The following is a 12,938-nucleotide window of genomic DNA, read 5'->3' on the forward strand; positions in this document are numbered from 1 at the left end:
ACTAAGATGGTAATAACAAAACTGAAAGCTTATCTGAAAACCTTTAGTATTGAATAATACAGCTCTCACTTAAACTATGTACAGAACTACGTGCATAAGCATGTGCTCATATTTGTCACTTTTACATCCAAGTTCATTCTGTTATCATAAATAATAGATACATTATAATATTTACTGTGCCTTATTGCTATAGTCTGTGTCCAAATTTTGGGTTAGGTGGGTTGTGGGGCAGGGGGTGTTTTCCAGTTTGGCTGGTTGAAGTCTCTTTTTGCAGGGATAGGCAGATGAGCTTGGCTGTTGGTTTGGTTTGTATTACTAGTGAGTCTAATAAAGTTAAGAGTGCCTTTGCTTCCTCACTCATGGAAATTTAAAATATGCCTTAGACTGCATTAACATGGCTTACATTTCTGCACTTGTTGCTGCATAGTTTATTAGGGTTACTTAATATAAAATAGTGCTTAAAATTCTATATCTTAAGTGTTTTAAGTCTGTAACATACACAGTTACTCAAAGAAACATGGAACATATTGTGACACCTAAATGCTGATACAATACCACATTGTTGAGGAAAAAAACATCCCAAATCTTTAAAAAGAGTGCAATTTTAAAGGAGCATAATTTAAAAAATACTCAGGCAGAGAACTTACCATCTCCAGCTGGCAGGCCTCGTTCCTTTTTCTCATCACATTTATTGCATTCACTGAAGTACAGCAACAGAAACATATCCAGAAGGACCCAAACCAAAGAGGTGGCAAGGACCACCTTGCAATATGCAAATTTTTTCATGGCACTTTAAGTCAAATACAAAAATAAAAAAGTATAAATAAAAATATCAACAGGTTCTTCCTTAATCCAGTTTGAGAGACCACGTTCTATATCTGGAAAAAAAAAAAAAAGAAAGAAGTCACAAAATTTACCTGAGGACAGATGCTAAAAGCAAAAATTTTAACTCCATTTTAAAGGTAACAATTTAGTTACCTTATGATGTGTGCAAAATGAATATACTATCCATTTCAGCGAGACAAGGGAATGGTGTCAATTATAGCAATTATAGCAGCATTATTCCAGTCCTTTATTATGTTGACATTCATCACCTGAAATGTTAAAATGAGTGACCAAAACAGAGTCCTCTACTGAGCCACTGGGAAAGAAGGCAAGCACATCTAATGACATAGGAGAAACTTTCTGGATCCTCTGGAAACCAGGACAACTTAAATGAATGAAAACCAGGAAAATCTTGGGAAGTAGGGTATCAATCTCTACTGTGTGAATCCCATGGCTAAACATTTCTCCTGCTTCCCCCATGTAGCACATGCTGACATTCTGAGTCCATCACTAGGAATGCTGGTCTACAAATGCCAGGATTTTACACAGGGTCTAATGGCATATTACACATTCATCACAAAGACAAATGCTTTACTTTCAGCAAACCAAAAATAAACATCCCTTCTGGCAAAATTAAACAGTAGGCAAGGTCAACAAAGTACCCATAAGCCATCATGATAATTTACTAGGTATTCAAAGCCAAAGTCAGTAATTCTAACATTTGAACTACATTTATTAGCTTAATGTTTGATTATAGAACAAACCTATACATATTTTTCAATGTGCATACATTACAATTTTAGAATGCCAGCCCTTGAAATTCTCTTTTGCCCTACTCAAATTACAGATTTTGTTACAAAGACTGTATATTTCCATGACTGGTAGGGCAGAATCAAAAATAGCTTTGAGCTTCCTCACACTAAAATATGGAGAGGTTTAATTTTTAATTTATTTTTTTTTAACCACTACTGACATATTTCAACTCAAAGTACTCCTGAAATGTTTGCCAGTGGGAACAGCATACCAGTTAAAACCAGAATTATAGGCACTCTTCACACAGAAAATGAAGGGAATAAAATAAGGAGACTTCAAAGACACACTAGTATTTTACAAATTGCATACACTAAACTTTTCTTACATGCTTTCAGTGAAAACGGAAGAATCTATTGAAAAGGGAACTTTAATCCCAATCCTTTGTGCTGGTCTGAACTGGGGTAGAGAAAATTTCCTTCACTGCAACCAGCAGAGGCCATGTTTTGGATTTGTGCTGGAAACAGCATAGATAATTCAGGGATGTTTTTGTCACTGCTGATCAGTGCTTACACAGAGTTGAGGCCTTTTCTGCTCTCCAGCCCACCAGTGAGGAGGGTGGGGGAGGACACAGCAGGGACAGCTGACCTCAACTGACTCAAATATATTCCATACCATATGGAATCACATAAAGCTCAGCATATAAAGCTGGGGCAAGAAAAAAGGAGGAGGGGATGTTTGGAGTGATGGCTTTTGTCTTCCCTAGCCATCAGTGCATGTGATGGTGCCCTGCTTTCCTGGGGCTGGGTGAGCATCTGCTTGGGATGTTCATATGGGAAATGGTGGATGAACTCCTTGTTTTCTTTTACTTGTTTGTGCAGCTTTTGCTTTAACTCAACTCACTTTTCATTTCTATTCTTCCCATTCTCTCCTCCATCCCATAAGGGAGGTGGGAATGAGTGGCTGTTGCATGGGGCTTAGATGCCAGCTGAGGTTAAAGTACATCAGCTGTGACTATGCAAAAACTTCATTAAGAGCCTGCATTGTTAAGACTACACATTCTTTAGTATTTCATTGCTATAATTTCACCCCTGATTCCCCTCACCCTTCTTAAGGGAAAATACCATGACATCCCTTTTCTAAATACAGCTGATTTCTTCTTATTGGCAGCAGACACAGACACATTCCTATCTCCCTGCACTCCTTCACATTGAAGTCACATAGGTTTGCATGGCACAGCAACAAAGGAGCCTGTGGCCTTCCCCTGGTACAAGGCTAGAAGTGTGTACAACCTTTTGCTTCCTGCCTAGGTGCACATCAAATGCAAAGAAGGAATTTTGTTTGGGATCTCAGCTTGCATCTATATAGTTTTGGTCTACAGGGGCGATTATATGCAATTCAGAAGTGTAAAAGCATCTGTAACTAACAACTTGATGATAAAGTAGCAGATGAAATTAGCGCAATGAAACATTAAGTGGCATATGTTATGAAAAAATCCCAAGGGTTGTTTGGTTTAGGGCTTTTGGTTGGATGGGGGTTTTGGTCCCTTTTTTTTTTTTTTTTTTTAACAGACAAGAGGATGGACCAGAACTCTGGATCTTGGGAGTTGTCTTATGTATTACTGTAAAAACATCAGCAGCAGTGAAAGAAAACTAAATTTGTTACAGCCTACTATGTAAAAACCAGAAACCAAACCATCACTATTCCATTACACAGTATCTACTTTCTCATCTTGAGTGCTGTGTGAAAATCCAGTCTTGTCATTTCAAAAAGGATATAGAAGGATTAGAAGGAACAAGTGAGAAGTGCAAAAGGATGAACACAACAAAGAACAGCTTCATTATAAGATGAAAGTAGCATTTTTCTTGGCTGGAAAAGATGGAACCTAAATCAAGTGGCAGGTCTATAAAATCAAAAGCTGTATTTAGACGGTAAACAGAGACAGACTGTTGCCTTTTACTTCTTATTCTTGTATTGGCAAAAATCAAGTTAATTTAGCAGCAAGAGGTTAAAACCTAGAAAAAGAATGTATTCCCTCCAGTAGTCATCCAGGGAAACTGCCTGCCATCATCCCCTGCCAGTGCTGCAAGTTTATCAGCTTGCAGCTGCTACTAAACTCCAAGTCCTCACCCCTACTTCAGGCAGCCCCTGACTGCGAACCTCAAGTCACTGCATTCCAGGAGAGTACAGCAAGGAAGTATCATTCCAGTTTCCCCTATTCTCTGCCCTAGATATGCATATCAACCACTGGCAGAAACAAATACTGTATACAAATGAAATTTGTCTGACAGAGTGCATGACTGCCCTGAAACTCTTCATACAATAGGTTTCTTTTGGTCCAAACTGGGACCCCATAGAAATTATCTGGCAAAGAATCAAGTCACACCACCACCACCCTGCTTGTACTTAAAGAACATAAATGCTAACAAAATACGTGTTTTAAAAGAAAACTCTACCAATTCATTTCACACTTCTTGAAGTTCAGACTTGCGAGATATTAGGCTGTAAAACAGTGTAAAACACACAGCAGCACAGTGCTTTGGGGTCCTTAAATTAGCAAGACACCAGGAGAACCACAATCTAGACTTACTGTCCATAAAAATATCAACTATATCAAGTGTTTTAGAATGCATAGACTGGTGTTATATCTGCCTCTAACACAAGAAAATCCCTCTGTCAGTTCAGTGAAATGTCAAAAAGACACTTGGCAAAAACCCTTTGAATCCTTTGAGGGTTCAGGGAAGTGATGAAAAGACAGGGGTGCAAAAGTTCAACATACACAGTTTTCCATCAATAAGGCCCTTCCTTGTACCTTCAGATGAAGGCTCTCATTCCCTTGGGCACTCTACCATCTCATGAATTACACTGCATTTTTACCACTGCTTTTATGTCAGCTTCCCTGTCTGCTTCCCCAGCACATCAGTGAAGAAGAGGGGGCGATACACTCTGATGAAGTAACTCGTCTTAGCATATCAGAGCCTTGACCCTGAGCTCTGGGAAGAGGGCTCTGCCATCCAGGGCTTGGGTTGTGGTCCTGGTTCCTCCCTCTGCTGCTGGAGGGGTGGTGGTGGCCTCAGCCATGGGAGGAACGCTCTACCTGAGTGCTGCTTCTTCAGTGGAAGAGGCTATGGAGCAAATGAGCAAGGACCAACAGCAGATGGATGCACCTCCACGGAGACCTTGAAGTGCCACCAGTCTAAGCCCCATGATGCAAAACCTGAAGAGACAGCTAAGAACTGCACTCAAAGCATAAGTGGATGGAGACTCCCAAGATGGGAGCTAAGAAAGACAAATCCAGGGAATTAGCAACTTGTGGCAACAGAAGGAAAGCCTGAAGATGTGCCCTTCGAGAACAGCCTGGGATGCTGCTGACAGACTGATGGATACACCTGAGTTACATTTCCTGAGCACGTGAGGAGGTTCTCAGATAATCCAGGAGTACAAGTTGGAACGAAGCAAAAGCAGCAACGAGAATGGCACCTTAAGGATAAAAAAAAAAAAAAAAAACAAACCACCACACCACCCCAAACCAACCAACCACAAAAAAAAAAAAAAAAAAAAAAAAAAAAACAACAAAAAAACCAAACCCAAAACCAACAAAACAAAACACCCCACCAACAAACCCACCAAAAACAAGAAAAAAGAAACCGCTGAGAATAATGCAGATCCAGCGCTAGGCACAGCAAAGGCTAAGATACTCAGTGCCTTTCTCATCTCCTTTGTTGCTGGAGCAGCACACATGGATTGGGTCAGGGATTTCTTAAACCACTTGAACATGTGCAGCTCCCTGGCGCCAGAAAGGCAGCATCTGAGCATGCTCAAGGAGGAGGCTGATCTTACTGCAGGGCCATTCTCTATCATCTGTGAAAGGTCTGAAATGGTGATGCAGAGTTTTCCAATCCTCAAGATTAGGAAAAAAGTTATCACCAAGTAGGAAAGGAGAATCTGGACAGCCATCTGCTAAGTCAGTCTCATATCAGTCCTTGCAAAGATCATGTAAGAAATCTTACATACCAACACACAAAACCAAAATCAAACCAATAAACAACCAATCAAATAAAGCAGACTCAGCCCCAACCAGATCACCAGAACACAAAAACCAAAAGGGAAACAGGCAGTACAGATACACCAAAGCCATAACATAATTAAACGATTTGGCACCTTACTTCAAGGAGAGCATTGGTTTGGTGAACAAAGGAACAGAAGGAATGGTGTTTGTGTTAACTTCAACAGGGTCTATGACAGTCTACCAGAGTACTTTTTGAGAACTTAATGAAATTTAACTAAACAAGTGGGCTATCAGGGGGTGCACTGCTGGCTGGACCCCCAGGCTTTATGGGTTCCCATCAGCCACAAGAAGTCCAGCTGGCAGACAGCCACCTGTGGCAGCTGTCTGAGGCCAAAACTGGAGCTGATACTTGTCAGTGTCTTTACTGAGAAGCTGAGGGATAAGACTGAAAGTGTGCCCAGCATGGTCTTTGGTGACACCCAGCTGGCCAGAGCATGCAGACAATACTCTCAAACAACATGCAGGAATGGATCTGGGTGGTAATTCAAGGGACAACCAAAGGCTAGAAAAACAGGCAGGTTAAAACCTCAAAAATTCAGTAACTAAAAAGTATAAATTCCTGTTCTTAAAGGCTACATTGGATGAGGCCCTGAGCCACTAGATCTAGCTGCTGGCATCCCTGCCTATGGCAGGGGCTTGGAACTCGAATATGACCTTTGAAGCTCCTTCCAACCCAAACCATTTTAGGATTCTACGATTATTATCCATACAGGCTGGGTACTACCATGATAGGAAGCTGCTGTGCAGGAAAAAACCTTTGGACCCCAAGAGCCAATTCAATATAAATCAGCAGTGTGTTCTTATGACAAAGAAAGTCAACTGCATCTAAAAACCAGCCTAGCAACCATTGAAATATTCCCTAAATGCATGGGCTTAATAATTGCCTACAATTATTTACCTACAGAGTAATGTAATAAAATTGAAAATTTTTTGCAAAACCAAGTATTTTTTATCCCTTCAAAATACTGCATTATAGATTACAAACCCCTTATTACTGTGGAAGAAAAAGGAGTGTTAAAAACACCTTGGAAATGGTAGGAACAAAGGCCGCACTTTATCAAGAATAAAGTGAAAAGAGGAAAAATGGGTACATTCAAGTCTTCTTACTTCTGAAGGTCAAGTGAATTTTTCTTCCCCATGACAAAATCCATAATACATTTGACACAATAGGAAAAGGTCATCTTTAAAATTACTGCTCATATAAAGAGCATTGTTTCACTTAACAACCTCTTTTACAAACACAGTTGGCATGGGAAAGAAAACTTACTCTTTTCCAGTATAGCCTTACCAGTACTCAGTCATTTTTATCTTTGGATCAACTTTATCTCTGTTTGTACTAGTGATCAGTCTTCAATACGACTTTGTAGCAGACTTGACAAAGGAGTTCATTGCTGTTATTCAGCTAAATCAGGGTTCTACACTAGATGCAGCATGTAACCAGAAAAAAGCTGATGTAAAGTTTGTTTTCCAGAACTTCAGATATGAATAAACAGAAGCTGGCACAAAATAAGAGCTCATCAAAATCCTGACACAACACTTGCTATGTTTAAGCTATTAATATCAGTTTAAACCAAACAGAAAATGATTAACTGAACAGCATCTAAGGAGAGATTGATGGCCTACACAAAACTGAATTTTCAGCTTCTCAGTCTACTTAGTAATGAGGGAGAAAAACTGGCATACTGTAAGGTAACATATTAGGCATGTGTACGGATTTTTGAGCAAACTTCTAAAAAATGGAGCCAACTCAAACTGTTGTGAGCATTGTCTACAACTCTGGATCTCTAAACTACTGATGAGGCCAATCCCATTGGTTACATCCACATTTGAAAACAGAAGTGATGCCAACACTACAAACACGCTAAGAACTATTTTTGCTACTGTGTTGGTGTGACTACTCGTTGATGCGCCTTTGTTTTGTTATTTTTTTCTTTTTTACTGGCCCATGCTCTAAATTGGTTCTAGTGCTTGTTTGCAGAGATCTCATCACCATCAGAACATCAGTAAACAGGTCAGCTTGAGGATAAACAAAGCACTACCTTTCAATGCTATGAAAGCAAGTGATAAAAAACCATTTAAATTAAGTCAGCCCATCACCTGTGGAAAACAGGTTATTCCTCACCTGTTTCACAGTAACACAAAAGGATCCAGTAAATTTCAACAGGCAAAATAATACTGAAGAGTTCAAGGATGCCAATACTCTTCTCAGAAGTTTATATAAGAGAAGAGTATTTCATGGAGCCATGCCCATTTGATGGATTTTTAGGGGTTTTAGTATTCCTCTGTTCAGTACAATTCAGCAAGTGAGTTCTGAGGAGATGATGAGAGAAAGCAGATCATACTGGTCTGAACAGTATGAAAACACTTAATTAAAAGCAAAGCTGCACTTCAGAAAAATCTGAGAAATGTAGGTCAGTAAAATAAATTTCTATTCTTCTTGCTCTGTGTAGGAAGACTACACTTTTAATCCATCAGAAGTGATTTTTTTAATTCAAAAGTGAATTTTTTAATTGACCATTTGAAAAAATATCAATTATTTTTCTAAAAATGGTGGGCCTTAGAATAAAGGCAGAATAACTAACATAGAAGTAGCTGACTACAGTTGGAAAACAAGGATGATCTTGATACACAAAGGCAGAAGCTATTGGTTCATACCTCCTTTCCTACAAATTAACAGAACGCATCATTATACTTAGAAAAGTAGAGGCTCTTGTGAGAATAAAATCTCTCATCACATAGAAAAGCAATGCCAAAAATGGAACAACAGTATTGCACTCCAACTACAATTTTGTCAGACTGCTAACAGCTATATGGAACTATGTGACTGTGCACTTGAACTTCTGATTCTCTCTATTTAGAAGCACAGAATGCATAGAATGGTTGGAAGGGAGCTTCTTACCCAAGTAGTCTTTGCTTTACTTCTAAACTTTTATGATTAGTTCTAAATACTTCTACACAGCAAGGAAATAACATTTCTGAATCGAAAAATTGGCTTTTAAAAAGTTTGGCTTTTAAAACAAGTTCTTTCAGTTAATGCAAGGAAGTTAATTGAAAATACAATGCTATTTTGGTACCTGCAGTTTTCAGAAAAAACTATAGTCACTGAACTTTTGAAAACTGTTTATAATTTCACAAATCAGTGCTTAATGGTTTCTCAAATGAGTTTGTAAACTTGCCAAATTCCCTCAACACGGCATATTTGAGAATGGAACAAAAGGTTATTTACACAACTGCTCAAATGAAAACCTTTGAAATCACTTAAATTACACTTTTTCTCAGTCATAGTCTGACCTCTTTAGATTGACTTTAAGAAAGCCCTGTCTTGCTTGCAGGAAGAAACTGCAGTGGGCAAGGTTTCAAAGGACCAGATGAAAAATATCTTAATCAAATAATAAAAGTTCAAACCAATTCAATGCACAGATTTTGGATTTACATTCTTTTTTTCACAGCAATTTTTACTATGCAAGAAAAGGAATAAATTGATCCAGGAGGGAGATGAAATATTCCCTATCAGAATATCACTGTAAATATTGCAACAGCTCAAGAGGATAGCTAAAATTTGGAAATTAAGAACACAATGAAAGTACAAAGACTACTGCTGTCATATAACCAGCTGAGATTCACTAGATGTCTATTCTATGACTTTGAAGTAGATTTCAAATGTCTGAGGCAACAACTTCATTTTTCTCTTGTTCTACAGGTTGCATAAAAATTATCTAAAACCAGACATCTCATTGAGGGATTCCTCATACATTCCCATTCTCTCAACTGCTCTAAAATTTAAAATACACTTCTATTATGTCCAGTGAGAAATCAAAATACAGAACTTAATATTGCCAATCCAATAACAAAAAAACAACTATACGTCTTTTTGCAGAACTGCTTCAAATATTTGAGTACATCATTAGCCCAGGTTTACTGCAACACAAAAGGAAATGAATATACAGATATATAACATCTTGAAGCAAAGAGAAGTAGGTGTTTGCATGGGCATTAAGTCATTGGCTGTTACAGTCCTGGCAGGTAAGTTCAAAACACTGCTATTCAAATCTTTTCCCTCTTAGACAGAACAGCAGAATTGCCTCTCATGACAGGTGCAGAACAGGCAATCCTTTTTGGAAAGCAGATTTTTAAGCTGAAAGACAGTTCTTTCTTTTCCTGAAACAACTGCAGTCTTAAATTGGGTTACTGACACCTCAGATGCTGACACAGAGCAAACATTTTTCTTCCAAGCCATAGCTACTACATACGCACACTCTGGGAGGGCTACTGAGGGTGCTTGACCAAGAGAAACAGCCAGCCTGAGAATAAAGGCAGTATTTTCATCACTGAGTGTCAGAGGCAGCATGAAGACAATGAGCAATTCATGAGTGAAAAGCTTTTGTTGTTAACAGCAGCAAGAGACGACTTAAACACTAAGCTCATAAACCCTTGACATGCAATAAATAATGGCTGAAGATGCATCAGTAAGACTTCTTTGAGCCTCCCGCTACCCTCCACAGCAGCCCAGAAGGGTGAAGTGGACTAGAACCACTGGAATAGCTTTTCTTTTTGGAAGAATCACAGATGGTGACCTAGCACTTGGCTTTTTCAGCACAGCAACACTCCTGCCCATCAGCATCCTAGAGCTATAAACTGACTCCAGTCTTTAATAACTCCCTGAAGAGCTGTGTTAGCTGGTCTTTCAATCCCAACACTACAGGACTTCTAGAGAAAAATTGAGGTCATGTCAGCACAGGTGTTCTGGGTGAGGACCTCCATTTCCTCAAGAAAAACAATTTGTCATGTGAGGTACAGACTGTGCAAGTTTACCATTACTCAAAAGAAACAGCTTGAAACGAAGTAATTTTAGGCTCCCTAGTGGATCTAAATGGTCTTTTAAAAAATTAAAAGCTGAACTAACGAAAACTTATATTGCAGTGGAGTAGTGTGTCACAGTAGCAGAGACTAGGCTGTTGGTAGACTATTAGCTGTCTGCAAGGAAAAGCTGGAAACACCTCCACATTCTAGGTACTGTCTAGTGACAGGATGTAACACAGAGTGAAGGCTTCTAGCCAAAAGCAGCATCACCTGGCCTTACAAAGAAAAGGTCGCCCAAGAAACAAAGCATGCAAGCAGTCAAGAATTTCTAATAATCAAGAATTCATACATTTCCAAAAGTTATTTAAAATAACTTGGCAGGTGCAAGGTGAGCCGTAAGTAGAACAGGCTGTCTGATAGGACTCGTTTTAAAAAAGTTATTAATTCTTTCTGGAAAAAAAATTAAATTAAATATTGTGAGCAAGCTTCTTTAAGAAATCATATGCACTAGATTAGACGATGTGGAAGTAAAACCACAGTGAGCTGTTTCATATTCTCAATGCTCATATTTTCCATCTTCCTTTACAATGTTTCTGCATGATTCAGAAAACCAAATTGACTTCCAAAATGTTTGTAAAGTTCTACATTAAAATGTCCAACAGCAACGTCAAAATTCACCAGCTGAGACAGAACTAAAATGGATACTATCCTTATCAATAGGCCGCTCTTCAAACAAATGTCTCAAATAATAGAATTTTCTGCAGATTATACTCTCTTCAGTCTGCACATGTCAACACTCAAAAGTCAGGTAGCATTTGCTTTTGGAGTATTTTGAGGAAATAAGCAAATTCTTCTTGCAAACGGTGATGAACACAGACAAAAGGGTTTCAGATTGACTCTCTATTCTGCTATTAAATTAGAAGGGAAGAAAACTAGAAACTCAGATGTCAGTATGAAAGAATTACAAACTTCAAGGAGAAATCTTTCACTACTTGAAGGTCATGCGAATTCACCATTCACTAGCTACATATTTTTCATAGACAAAAGCCTATGCAGGCTCTGAACAATCAAGTGAATAAATCTTACACAAGACATCCTTGGCACCTCCTTATATGTTGCAAGAAACTATTAAGCCTTTCATGCTACGTCTCAAATGTTCAAAAATATCAAGTCTCCATAAAGCTTCTGATTATTTTTTAGGTATGTATCAAAGCCACAAGCTAGAGTGGAATAAAATTTTTCATTAATACTTCAAACACTTCTAAAGATGGCAGAAAATTACACAGGCAAATGGCCATCATTAAGAATGAATCACTAATGGGAAAGAATTTGATTTAAAGAAAAGCATAGTTAGGCAATTAGAGAAAAAATATCATAGAGGAGACTTTTGGAAACATTGGGTAAATTGCAGTCAATAGAGTCAATCATCCTTATGTGAGTAAGTACAGAACCTCTAATCCTGAAAACTTTCTACTGTAGATTAAAAATCCAGCAGGGAAAATTGAAGAAATACCAAATAACTTTGAAGAACACTTTTTCTCTGCCTTCAGTATATATGGACAATATTCAAAATAGTGTTTCAGAAGAAAAACTTTGAAATAAGCACAGGTAAATAAAAATCCATCATACATGCAGTGGCTACAGGGTGTTTATCATAGAGAAGCTGTGGCTTAATTCTGCCTAGAGTAACAGCAGAACTTGCTGAAAAATCAAATACAGGGAGATATCACAAAAACTGCTGAAAGGATAACACATGTGACTAATTGTGAAGACTTAGAAGAATTAGGATATATAATTTGAAAACATACAAGTGACAATGAACACAAAGTGGGTTCTACTACTGCAAGTAAAATGAAGAATGATATTGCAAGTAGAATGAAGAATGGCAAAGAATTCAAACAAGCTAACAAGTTTTTCTTCCCATTCCTTTAAAAGCGGCCCTGCAGATAGTTTTAAAACAAAAATCGAAAAGTACCACACCTCACTATGTCTACGGAAACACCCAAATTCTAATCAAAATAAGTCAGCAGTTTTGCAGGGCTAAACACTTTTTGAAATACAGAGAAAACATCAAATCTCCATCCACAAAAGTCTAGCCAAAAAAAAAAAAAAAAAAAAAAAAAACAACCCAACCAAAACAAAACCAAAACCAACCAAAACCCCAAACAAGCAAACAAACAACAGAAAAACCAATCAAACAAAAAAAATCAGAATATATCCATGGTACTCTTTCTCTAGAAAGAAAAGACTGATTGGATATGGAGAAAAAAAAGAAAATTTTGGGATACATGGAATTTTTACAATGTTTCTCCCAAAAAACTTGTGCTCCTTTGCTTTATATCGATAGGCAAATAAAAAGTCTACCTAGAGAGCAGAAAGGCTGTATTTATAGAGAAAGGCCATATAGCTTTTAAGCATGCATTCCTGGATTAGCCTGTTCTCACATCACAAAGCTGTGTGCTCAGCAGGTAGCTTCTGCTGCTAACAACTGTTT

General features: G+C 38.1%; 1 protein-coding gene across 1 annotated transcript in view; it reads right to left on the reverse strand.

The window, feature by feature from the left end:
• Nucleotides 1–12,938, reverse strand: part of GALNT1 (polypeptide N-acetylgalactosaminyltransferase 1) — an 88,234-nt gene that overhangs the window by 45,112 nt on the left and 30,184 nt on the right. The window contains exon 3 of the mRNA XM_066327101.1: nt 648–878. Coding sequence (XP_066183198.1) covers nt 648–786 — 139 coding nt within the window. The 5' untranslated portion in view covers nt 787–878. The remainder of the gene's footprint in view (nt 1–647; nt 879–12,938) is intronic.

The sequence above is a fragment of the Sylvia atricapilla genome, chromosome 1 (genome assembly GCF_009819655.1).
Source record: "Sylvia atricapilla isolate bSylAtr1 chromosome 1, bSylAtr1.pri, whole genome shotgun sequence".
In the NCBI taxonomy this organism is placed as follows: Eukaryota; Metazoa; Chordata; class Aves; order Passeriformes; family Sylviidae; genus Sylvia; species Sylvia atricapilla.